The sequence below is a fragment of the Gigantopelta aegis genome, chromosome 9 (assembly GCF_016097555.1).
Source record: "Gigantopelta aegis isolate Gae_Host chromosome 9, Gae_host_genome, whole genome shotgun sequence".
NCBI lineage: Eukaryota > Metazoa > Mollusca > Gastropoda > Neomphalida > Peltospiridae > Gigantopelta > Gigantopelta aegis.
In genome coordinates, this window is record NC_054707.1 from 54401382 (window position 1) to 54414374 (window position 12993).

The 12993-nt window shown below is 36.6% G+C and overlaps 1 protein-coding gene across 1 annotated transcript in view; it reads right to left on the minus strand.

Annotated features, from left to right (window-relative positions):
- Positions 1 to 12993, minus strand: part of LOC121382226 (SCO-spondin-like) — a 38156-nt gene that overhangs the window by 12667 nt on the left and 12496 nt on the right. The window contains exons 4-10 of the mRNA XM_041511753.1: positions 12722 to 12768; positions 10052 to 10127; positions 8331 to 8471; positions 4031 to 4074; positions 3121 to 3297; positions 1680 to 1835; positions 425 to 574 (exon numbers count right to left, since the gene is read on the minus strand). Coding sequence (XP_041367687.1) covers positions 425 to 574; positions 1680 to 1835; positions 3121 to 3297; positions 4031 to 4074; positions 8331 to 8471; positions 10052 to 10127; positions 12722 to 12768 — 791 coding nt within the window. The remainder of the gene's footprint in view (positions 1 to 424; positions 575 to 1679; positions 1836 to 3120; positions 3298 to 4030; positions 4075 to 8330; positions 8472 to 10051; positions 10128 to 12721; positions 12769 to 12993) is intronic.

Sequence of the window (12993 nt, forward strand, 5' to 3'; positions counted from 1 at the left end):
TCTGTGAGTGAGATACAAACTAATATACTAATATACCATAGTTGTGAGAGAAGCACATCCTGAAGTCTGTTTGAGATACAAACTAATATACTAATATACCACAGTCATGAGAGAAGCACATCCTGAAGTCTGTGAGTGAGATACAAACTAATATACTAATATACCACAGTCGTGAGAGAAGCACATCCTGAAGTCTGTGTGTGAGATATAAACTAATAAACTAATATACCACAGTCATGAGAGAAGCACATCCTGAAGTCTGTGAGTGAGATACAAACTAATATACTAATATACCACAGTCGTGAGAGAAGCACATCCTGAAGTCTGTGTGTGAGATACAAACTAATAAACTAATATACCACAGTCATGAGAGAAGCACATCCTGAAGTCTGTGAGTGAGATACAAACTAATATACTAATATACCACAGTTGTGAGAGAAGCACATCCTGAAGTCTGTGTCTGGCAGGGAGCTGCAGTCTGGGTCTGAGGACGTCCCTCGCGTCCTGTTCACCGCCACCTGTCCACATCGGTCATCACACGTACTCCATGTGGACCACGGGTGATTGGCCACACCTGCAAATAAACAACTTTCATACAGCCAAAACAGGTAACACAAAATGAAGGAAAAAGTCATCCATCCATGGATCGATCCATCTATTTACCCAAATGCATACCTACCCACACCTACCTATTTATCGAAACCACCCACCCACTCATTCATCCACCCCCACCTCCCCACCCCCCTCACACACACATAAGATAATCAAGTCCTTGTGTGGTAATTGTATAGACTGAATTTTAAAGGAGAAAAAACAACAAAACACATGTCATGCAGTGCCTAAACTTTTTAAAGCTTTTATAATTACAGACCAAATTAAATCTTCCTTTAGGTAATGAAATGGTTATTTTCAATACATTTTAAATACTGTCAAATCTATATAATTTTTTTTTTAAAGCAGTTTTAAATACTCCCAAATTATATGTTGTACAAATATATCTGTATTACCATTAAGTAGGCTATCTTCAAGACCCATATGTATTCAAAGAATGACTTTCCAACTGACTACTGTAGTACATGTATAACCAAAGAGGAGAATGATTAACAAAAACATTTTTTAATGTGCAAGTTCTTGAAAAAATAGGATGAGGGAATGGGTACTGTGTATTTTTTTATAAAATGAAAAAACAAGAACAGTTTGCGAGTAACACTAAAATCTATATTTCATCCCTGCATATAGCAGATATTTCAACATTAAAAAGATAAAGTTTGTTTTGTTTAACAATACCGCTACAGCACACTGAAAGTTTGTTTTGTCTAACAACACTGCTACAGCACATCGATTAACTAATCTTTGGCTACTGGATGTCAAACATTTGGTAATTCCAACACATTGTCTTCAGAGGAGACCTGCTACATTTTTCCATCAGCATTAAGGGATCTTTTATAGACAGAACAGCACCTACCACAGCCTTTGATTTATCAGCTGAGAGGAACTGTTTGGGACAGGAAAAAAATAACTAAATGAATGGGTCCACCAAGGTGTTTGATCTTGTGACACAAGCATTTGAGGTGAGCACTCTACCAACTGAGCCAGATCCTGCTCGTAAACATCAGCTATGCATGGACATGTTAAACAGAATGACAATATTCAAAATGGCTGCAGACATAAGCACTTACAGTCACAAGGTTCGCCGCATTCCTCGACTTCCATTTCAGGCTGTCCACAACCAGCGATAGGGTAGAATTTTGTTCTACTCCGGGTTCCCTGCGACTCATTGGTGTTGTAACATGGCTTAGAGCAGTCAGTCCAATCGGTTGTCTTGGGGTAGCAACCTGAAATGCAAACATTTCATGTTAGTAAACTAATTTTGTCTTCTTTACTTGTTTGTGTATACATCCCAATAACATGCTGTCCTATAGGCATAAACCTCAGCTGAATTAATCTGGGCCGACTGGATGTATCCAGGTTGTATCCAGTACCAAATCCCATCATCTACTAACCTTGAGGGTGCACAACACCAAATCAAATCCCATAACTGACAGTATTGCACAGAGTAAAACAATTCCCTAAACCAGAAACCCACAGGACCAACTAAAACGTCCAGTTTTACATAGCCTACAGAGTATATTTCAAAGTAAGGGATGGCACTGTCAGTGTGATTTAAAAGTAGGGGCCACTGTCAGTTTTGAGGGTTTGGAGGTAAGCACCCATGAGAAATGTTCAGGTGTTCAAATAAACGGGGAAAGTAGGAGGCATGCTCCCCACCAGTCTGTTTCGCGGCCATTGTTTTAAAGGGGTATTTGGTTTAGAAAAGTTCTGTACTGATATTTAAAAGGGACCAAGAAAATGTCTGGTTTTGATGGTATTCTGGTTTACTGAGGGTCCACTTTTATTGGGTTTCTCTGTATAATGTAATATAGCTGCTTATAATTAAATTTTCACCTCTTACTTCTTTTCTTATTGACATCATTGCAGCAAAAGTTAAAGTTTGTTTTGTTTAACGATACAACTAGAACACATTGATTTATTAATCATCAGATATTGGATGACAAACATTTGGTAATTTTCATATATAGTCTTAGAGAGGAGACACGCTACATTTTTTCATTAGTAGCAAGGGATCATTGATATGCACCATCCTACAGACAGGAGAGCACATACCATGGCCTTTGATATACCAGTCATGGTTCACTGGCTTGAATGAGAAATAGCTCAATGGGCCTTCACCAGAGATCAATCCTAGACTGGCCGTACATCAGGCAAGTGCTTTACCACTGGGCTACGTCCAGCCGCTGTATAATGTAATACAGCTGTATAGAATTTTATTTTTACTTCTTATTTCTTTTCTTACTGACATCATTCCAGCATTTTTGGAAGAACCCTTAGTATCCAAGGGCATAGGAGCAAGATATTTTACAGCAAGAACGATTAAAAAAAGTATTAATTTTCCTTTAAAAAAAAATTGGTCATTGAATCGTCCATACATATAAGTATATTTGAAAATTCTTTGACACTCGTGCACCCCCTGCAGCAAGAGGGCTACCCCTCTCCTTCAGTCTCCCACCTACTCAACATAAAATTCCTTCCGAGGCCCCTGGTATACTCAAGTATACTCACAAGGAGTGTCTGAACATGGCTGTGTGTTTGTACTGGGTTCAACACACTGACTTCCACCACACTTAGGCTCTGGATCATTGCACTGTCTGGTTCGCGTTTTTTTATAGTCCACACACATCTTGTCACCCTCACAGCCAGTCATGTTCCATGAAGACCACATGCCGTATCCTCCATCAACTGCATGGAAAAATCAGCACATACTATAGTCAACATCATAACTACAATGAAAAAACTTCACACACATTGCTTAAAAAACGTTTTTTAATGACACCACTAGAGCACATTGATTTATTAATCATCGGTTATTTGATGTCAAATATTTGACAATTTTGACTCGTAGTCATCAGAGAAAACCTGCTACATTTTTTCATTAATAGCATGGGATCTTTTATATGCACTTTCACACAGACAGGAAAGCAGTTGTGGTGCACTGGTTGGAATAAGAAAAAAGATCCTGCGACACAAGCACCTCAGACGAGCACTGAACTGATTGAGGTAAATCTCCCCCCCCCCCCCCCCCCCCCCCCCCCCCCCCCCCCCCCAACACTGCTTAAAAGTTTTGTTTCCACCATGTAACTGCTATGGACAATAAAACATGTTGGTTTAATTTTATAAGCAACTCATCAAATAATTTGTAAAAAGTTGACAAGTAACTAATAAATATAAAAAAGGTTAATTAATGTTTTACCAAAACATTTTTTTTTAGTATACCCATTTTTAAAATCTTTTTTTTTTCAGTGCCTAATAATTATTTTACATTATTACAATATGAAATCCTGAAACACAATGCACTGACCACTTTGGCAACATAAATTAATTAGAGTAATTAATAAATACTGTGGAGAGAAAATGCTGATAAATTTGCAATGATGGCACCAGTAGACATTTGTTCAAGAGTCACATCACTTACCCACTAGAGTTTCTGTGCAGTTAGTAACTTCATCCTTACAAACACTAGAAAAGAAAACCTCCCATTTATACACAACACCAACTCAGAATGAATGAAATTGTCCACTGACTATAATTAAAAGTACTACAACATAGTATCTATACATTATATGAAAACAATACTATTATGACTATAAAAACTACACATGAACATAATACTATCAATATACATAACATAAAATACATAACATTTGGCCTTGGGGGTCAGTCAGCACTAAGTACATCATTTCCATCAGATGTATTGTATGTGGAATAAAGTACAGTGACAGGTGCCTGTGGAAGTATAATGTGACTAGCAAGGTGTGAAAATGCTACGGTTCAGCCAGAGCTTCAGCAGCAGCCTTGAGCTACAGATTGGTATGATCTCAGCGGCAGCTGTGGCTTGCGGTTCAGCTAGCTTCAGCAGTAGCACCCCCATACTAGTTTACTTGTTATTGACAAGATGTACCTGCATGTACTACAGATTGGTGTGACCCTCAACAGTAGCACCTACATTGTATATTGCCTGAAATATTGAGTAAATATGTGACATAAAATTTGTATCCGTGACAAAACCAACAAGCCCACAGCAGTAGGTGTGCACTACATTGATAGTTGCCTGTGACTACCTGTAGTAGGTAGTGCTACACTACCGGGATGCAAGAGTTTCTGTGCAGTCAGTAACTTCATCCCCACAAACACTAGAAAAGAAAACCTCCCATAAAATGTGGTCTTGAACATCAGTGATAAAACAAGCATTGTGAGAATCCTTCAATACATGTCCTCTACCTGGCCCAACAAATGTTCGTCTCTCCTACGTTTAGGGGCGGGCTGTAGCCCAGTGGCTGGCATTGAACTAAGTATTGTGTCTCGTAACCCATTTACAGGTTACCACAAAATATAGCCTGGTAACCTATAGGTTACCACAACTATATCAAAGTTAGAATTGAATTCCTGTTACTATACTACTTTTAACGCCCTTACATGTATGCCAGATGATTATTGTAGTATATACTACTCAAAAGAATTTAAGGGTCAGACGATATTTTCGACATTATTTTCTGAATGTCAATTATATTAGCTAGACCATAATGTCACGCATGGTATTGTTCCATTTTGACGAAAGTGGGTCTAAGCAACCCATAAATGAATTAAAATCCACTGTCATTGACACCGTCGACTAGTTCTAATGGCGAAAACATGCTTACATTTGCACGTAAATTAGGGCGAAAGCGAAAGGTCTGCTAAGTGCCCATAACTTGCTTTTTCACAAAGCGCTTCATTTTCACGCTTTGCATGTGTATTCCATGTTCCCAATGCTGAATTTCCGTATAATTGGAGCTTGTGTTCGTGTATGGTGCACACTCCAAATTCGACAATGGTACGACTTCAACTGACTATCGAAGATCGAGGAAGGGCTATTGCTTGGCTTCAGGATGGCAATACGCAAAGAAATGTTGCTCTGAGACTTGGTGTCAGTCAGAGTGTCGTTGTTCGAAATCGTCCACGTTCGGGAAGACCCCGAAGCACTACAAATAGAGAGGACCGCTACATCACCAATATGGCTCTACGTCAACGCACAACCACTGCACGCCGATTACGTGACAATCTGCGGACTGCGACTGGAACTCGAGTGTCTGATCAAACCATACGCAATCATCTGAGAGCCAATAATCTATGCTGCCGTCGCCAGGCTGTTCGACCACCACTCCTACCACGTCACAGAACGGCGAGATGTCACTGGTGCACACTTCATCTGCGGTGGCAACGTGTTCAGTGGGGTCGAGTGATGTTCACTGACGAGTCCAGGTTTAGTCTCCAGTTCAACGACGGTCGGGTTCGTGTCTACAGACGTCCTGGGGAGCGCTTCGCTGACGTTAACGTTAGACACCGTCACCGGTTCGGTGGTGGCAGCGTCATGGTGTGGGGCGGCATCTCTATCCACCACAGGACCCCCCTCTATGTGGTGGATGGCAATCTGAATGGAATCCGCTATCTGAATGAGATTATCCGGCCGTTGGTTCTCCCAGGCCTTCAGCAGATTGGCGGCGGGGCAGTTCTGCAGGATGACAATGCCAGACCCCACCGCGCCAGGGTGGTAACGGACTTTCTCAGACAACAAGGTATCGCCAGGATGGATTGGCCAGCATATTCGCCTGACTTGGCCCCAATAGAGCACGCCTGGGACGAATTAGGCAGGAAAGTTTGGGTTAACCATGCCCCTCCGGCCAACCTTCATGATCTGGGTCAACTTCTTATGGCAGAGTGGCAGGCCATTCCCCAAGAGTTCTTCAGACGTCTGATCAACAGCATGAGGCAACGATGTGTCGAGTGTATTCGCGCCAGGAGTGGATTCACACACTATTAAACGAATGTTCTAATGTGTAAAATCCATGTTTGACAACCTTCAACTTTGACAGCATGTCATGTGACTTTCTTGTATACAGTGACGTTTATTTGTGGGTTTTTTGTAAATATGGAACAATAAATTAAATTTTTGGTGTAGTTTACATCATCAGTCTAATACACTCTGAAACTAATTTGGTTATAAATTTTTGACCCTTAAATTCTTTTGAGTAGTATACATGTATTTATGATTCATTCTTTATCTTATCACTGTTCTTAATGTATTACATGTAATTCTTTGCAAGTATGTGACTCATATTTAATAACTGAACAAATGAATAAATAAACTGATGGAAATAGAAGTGTTCTGTTTTTCATTTTCTCTTATTTTATCATACAACAATGAAAGATAATATTTTTGAAAAGTGAAATTTTGAGTGCAATTGATCACGTTCACATTACTGTTCAATCCCTTAGATGTGTACAGGATGATTAGTACAACTAGTAAATTTGTTATTCATTTATTACTACTTTATAGGTAGGGTTACTCACATTTAATAATGGAGTTACTGAAGAAACTAACTTGATGACAATATGTGTTGTTATTTCTCACTCAGTGTTACTTAGTTCATTACATAATGTTAATGATTGCTAGGTAAGAAATCTGAACTTTGCTTGATTGATTACTAGTATACAGTAGTACGAGAAACGAAATACAGAAGTAAATTTATCTAGTAACATGTAGTGGGCGCTGCTTAAATACGGAAATTGCTTTGCAATTGCACAAGTGCGCACGAACATCTGTGCAATTTCGTACGAGAAAACGAAATGCAAAAGTAAATCCATCTAGTGGACGCTGCTTAAGCGCAGAATAATTTCTGCAATGAAAAAAGGTTCTGATGTCAACTGCTGACAACCAAAACTGGTTATTTCAAATAACATAGTTCTCAGATTAATACATTTTAAAGATTTTAAAATATTCTGAAAAAGTAAAAGTTTGTTTTGTTTAACACCACTAGAGCACATGGATTTATTAATTGTTGGCTACTGGATGTGAAACATTTTGTAATTTTAACACATAGTAATAGACAGAAAATCCGCAACATTTTTCAATTAGAAGCAAGGGGTCTTTTATATGCACCATCCTACAGACAGGATAACACATACCATGGCCTTTGATATACGAGTTGTGGTGCAATGGCTGGAATGAGAAACAACACAATGGGCTCCCTGACGGGGATTGATCCCAGTCCCCTCTGTAACTGTAAGAACAGGTTCAAATGTCAACAGCTAACAACCAGAACTAGTTAAATATCCAAAGTACTGTTACTGTAATGTGGATTTTTTAAATATTATTTACACATTTTAATGTTTAAAATATTCTGAAAAAAGAAGAAAAAAGAGTCATTTATTTAGTCAAATTACCTTTCCATCCCTCTTATTACACAACATTGTATGTCTCTGAAAATGAACTACATTAAAAAAGAACTAAATAGTGAAGTACATGTATTATTATTTAAGTAACAATTGGATATAACCAGTTTTGGTTGGTGGCCAGAAAATGCAGAAAATTGTGCAAGGGTGTCTGTACTGTGACAAGTAGATTTTTTAAGGGGGTTGAGTCATGCGACACTGAAAAATACATGTATATTGAAATAAAGAATATTTGCATGGAGCAAATATTTGACCCCCTCAAAACCCCCAACGTATGAACCTGGTTCCTAGCCTTTAACGTGAGTCTCCAACAAAAATATACAAGACTTAGCTGATCTGCATAAATACCAATGCATAAACATACACATACATTAGTAAAATTAGATCAAAAGTAACTGTTCTTTAAATAACAAACTATAAACTTTGAATTGAATGATAACATCATTTAACTTCGAAAGAAAAAAAGTAGCTTTAGATAAATGTTATATTACATCTTTACCCACCATATTTTACAAATTGATTCATCTGTAAAAGTGTCTCCATTTTGATAAACTTGACCTTGGTAATGGCATTCACATGGCCCATCACATGCTCGTATATCTGGTGAGTTGACCGCATCGCAGTTTTCACCTGTGACTACAGTCCTATAAATCAAAGACATATTTCATTTTAAGTTATTTTTGTGCTTATATCCAATTAAGGTTCAAGCACACTGTCCTGGGCACACACCTCAGCTATCTGGGCTGTCTGTCCAGGACAGTGGGTTAGTTATTAGTGAAAGAGAAGATAGTGTAGTGGGTGGGAGCCAGTACCGGGCTGTGAACCCAGTACCTACCAGTCTTATGTCTGATGACTGAACCACGACACCATTGAGGCTGGTATTAAACACATAATAATACACTCAAAGATTTTTAAAATTCAGTTAATGAAATTTTAAAAAACATATTTAATTTTATCAAGAATAATTAATAAATGTAATATTCGACAAATATTATTTGTTTCAGCATGGTTATTTAAACACTTGGTCAAGAGAATAATGAATGAATGAATGAATGAATGAATGAATGAATGAATGAATGAATGAATAAATGTTTAATGATACCCCAGCACAAAAATACACATTGGCTAATGGGGGTCAAATACAGGTAAGTATATAAGAATATCATTAAATTAAAAATAAAACTTATATAATTATGTAAAAAACCCACAATACAATATGAATATCAAGGTACGTATATTTTATAACTTAAAAATTAAAATATCAAAACAATTAATTCTGAGGAGGATATTTCTTTAAAAGAAATGCATGTGTTAAATGTGTATGACTGATGACAGCACAACACAAGACTTTCATCCTTTCTGCACCACCTGTAGGAAGACTGCCACTCTTCCAAGACTGGCTTGACAAAATGAAGCTTGTTTGTAACTGCACTATTATCACCATGAGGCAAATTCAAAACAGACTTGGCAGCTGAATATGCCATTTCATTGCCCTTAATGCCAACATGGCTAGGTACCCAACATATGAATAAATAGGCACATTTGTATCACCATCCCAACCAAGGAATACTCCAACTTCATGTACTGTAAAGCTTGGAGACATGAAAGTGAATCTGTGAAAATAATATATTTGGATGTATGTGAATCCTAATTAATCTCTTCCAGAGCTTTAATGATTTCAGCAGTTAATTTAATATGGATACCGAATCAGGCAATCTCATGGAAAAACAGAGTTCCTTTCTATCCTGTGATCTGTCCATATAAATGTATATGTACCGGTAAACATGGTACATGTCTATGACTTCCATGAAATGTTTATAAATAACTACATCTATGATGAATGAGTTTAATGACACCCCATTAAAAAAAAAAAGGAAAAATGTCCTGGCTATTTGGCTTGAAACAAAGATACACATGTAAATAAATCAAAGGATAGACGATGATTAAACATCGGAAACATTTCTAATACCGGTAGTCATTCTGCAGACACCAAAAAAGGGGGAAATTTTCAGACGATAATTGGGCTTTTAATGAAGGTATATAAATCAATGGATGGATGATGATTAAATATATAAAAACCTTTTTAATAGTCATTCTACAGACAAAGGGAAGCCACTGAAAGTATTACTTTTAATCATTAAAATCATCATTTTTCAATATTCTATAGTAAATGTAAACTAATTATTCTTTGCATATATGGAAATTTGTGCAACATGTTTATTACCTTGTCCGTTGTTGGGTCCCTACACCACACGAGCTGTCACACCGTGACCATATACCCCATTCAGAGAAGGAACAGCCTAAACAAAGAAGACATTATTCAATACATGTATATTGATAACCATAAAATCTTAGCTACCTTAAAATTTTGCAAAATCAAGTAAGTGATTTATTTGCAACATAAAACTTTAAACAAATATAATTAAATTTTCTTTGTGTCTCTACACTTTACAGCAATCTGATTGGTCCAGAGGTGCTTATTTTTTTTTCCGTTCATATCTCAATGAACCGAACAAATTTAAGCCATGCCTACTAACCCCCCCACCCCACCCCCCCACCCCCCAACTGACTCGCACTACTTTTGTGCAACAAGCCAGATTATTCTGGCAATCATATTTAGATATTTTGAAGAAAACACACATGAAAGCTACAAAAAATATATACGATAAATTAATGGAAAATGCTATAGCAGAGTAGACATGTAGATATATATGCACTGATTAAAAAAAAAAAAAACACCCAAAAACTCCAACCTCTTCGCTAATCATGACATGAGACTCGGTCGGTGGCCAAAGAAATCATGTAGGAAACTTCACTTCTGTAACTTACTTGTAAGCAATGTTCTACAGCTGTTGGCGAAAATTAAATGGTTCCACCAACAGCATAAATTTTAGACACGTTCTCTTCATTCACTTTCATAAAATATAAACTAAACACGAATAGGACAATTCCTTTCAATATAACTAAACGATCCGTAAAAATGAATAGCAGCTAGAGGAAATGACGTCATTTACAAAAAAATCACCTGATTCAAATGATAGTGAATGAACGTTCGCATTCTTACGCGACATAAGTATCAATGACGTTTACACAAACAATACTACAGGCATATTTAAAGCTAAACAAAATAGATTCAGTTATGTATTGTTAAAGTATAATTTAATTATAAGATTTGACCGCAATTATTTTTTGGTTCATGCAAGTATGAACCGAAAAAACGATGTGCACACTTTTGTATGACTCGCTACGCGGGCTCATACAATGTGCACATCGTTTTTTCGGTTAATACTTGCATGAACCAAAAAATAATTACAGTCAATTCTTAACTAAACTTATACTTTTGATACATTTTGATGTTATGCACCTTACAGGCAATTATAATTTAGTAAAAAAACGGCACTAATGTGCATGCTAGCTAACTATTGTTGCTTGATTAGACTAAATCATTATGCTTATAGTTTAATAGCAATAATGTGCATGCTAGCTAACTATTGTTACTTGCTAAGACTAAATAATTATGCTTATAGTTTAATTAATAGCATGTAACCATTGTTATGTGTTCAGTTATTCACCAACAAAACAATTGCACAAACATTTTCTGGAACTGTGTCTCTTAGTGCCATGAAATATTAGCATTTTGTATGGCCTCTCTAAATTCAAAATATTAAATTCTCGCTAACATTATCTGAATTACAGTATATGGAGCATAAATGCAAAAATGTTTTAAAAGTGTTATTAAGTAAGGCAAGCAAAAGCAAGAATCAAAGATATTGGGCAAATTGTTATTCATCAAAGAAATGTCAGGGGGAATATGCATGGGGTATAAATGCAAATAAAAGTAAACCACATAAGAATGTAAAAGCAATGTCAAGTGTAAGAATAAATCTCAGAAGAGCAATGACAAGGGCACGGTCAAGGGCAAGAACAAAGGCAAGGGTGAGAACAAAGGCAAGGGTGAGAACAAAGGCAAGGGTGAGAACAAAGCCTGAAAGGCAAGGGTGAGAACAAAGCCTGAAAGGCAAGGGCAAGAACAAAGGTAAGTTAAATACAAGTTAAAATGAAAGTTTGTTTTGTTTAACAACACCACTGGAGGATACTAATTAATTTATCATTGACTTCTGGACATCAAACATTAAAACATGTAATCTTCTGAGGAAGGTAAAAAAAAAATAAAAATGGGACAGACAATAGCAAGTGTAAGGATAAGTGTAGAGACAACAAGGTCAAGGGCATAGACAAGAGTAAGGTCAAGTACATCAAGAGTAAATTGCAAGGACAAGGACCTCGGACAATTGGCTGCTTTATAGAGGTGAGAACCTGGACAGGCTTTTACTGATGTCATCTAATAAGTTTGTTTTCTTTAACACCACTAGAGCACATTGATTTGTTATTGGGTGTCAAATATTTGGTAGTTTTTACATATAGTTTTATAGTCTTAGAGAGGAATCCGCTACATTTTTCCGTTAGTAGTAAGGGATCTTTGATATGTACCATCCCACAGACAGGATAGCATACTACGGCCTTTGATATACCAGTTGTGGTACATTGGCTGGAATGAGAAATAACTCAATCATTATTCCAGATTGACCACACATCAAGCAAGTGCTTTACCACTGGGCTACACCCCGCCCCGACTTCTAATACACACCTTTATGAAAACTAAATTTAACTAACATTTGTCATAATTCAAATAACATTTATCAAAATTTATGTTAAGGAAGGTAAACATTTCTTAACTTAAATTTTGATAAAGTTTGATAAATACTGTCATGAGATAAAAATGTTAGTAATAGTGATTATAATTTGAATAATATTGATCAGAATTCGGTGAAAATAGGAAGAGTAGAAAATAGTTGAACCAATGGATGCTGGAAAAGAAGAGTAGAATACTCACAATCTGGAATAGGTACACAGGAATAAACATTGGAACTGTTACAAGAGCTGAAAAAAAAAAAAAGCACGCCAAATTAATTTTTTATTACACTTTACCATTTGTGAATAATTAATGGGTTTCTTGTAAGCTATAATTCTTTAATTTAAAAATCTTAATAAAATTATAATAATTATATTAAATTCAACATTAGATACAATCATGTATGTTGTGGACAAAAGAGAAAGAGATAATTGATCTATACATAACCATTCCTACTTGAGACAGCAAAGAAT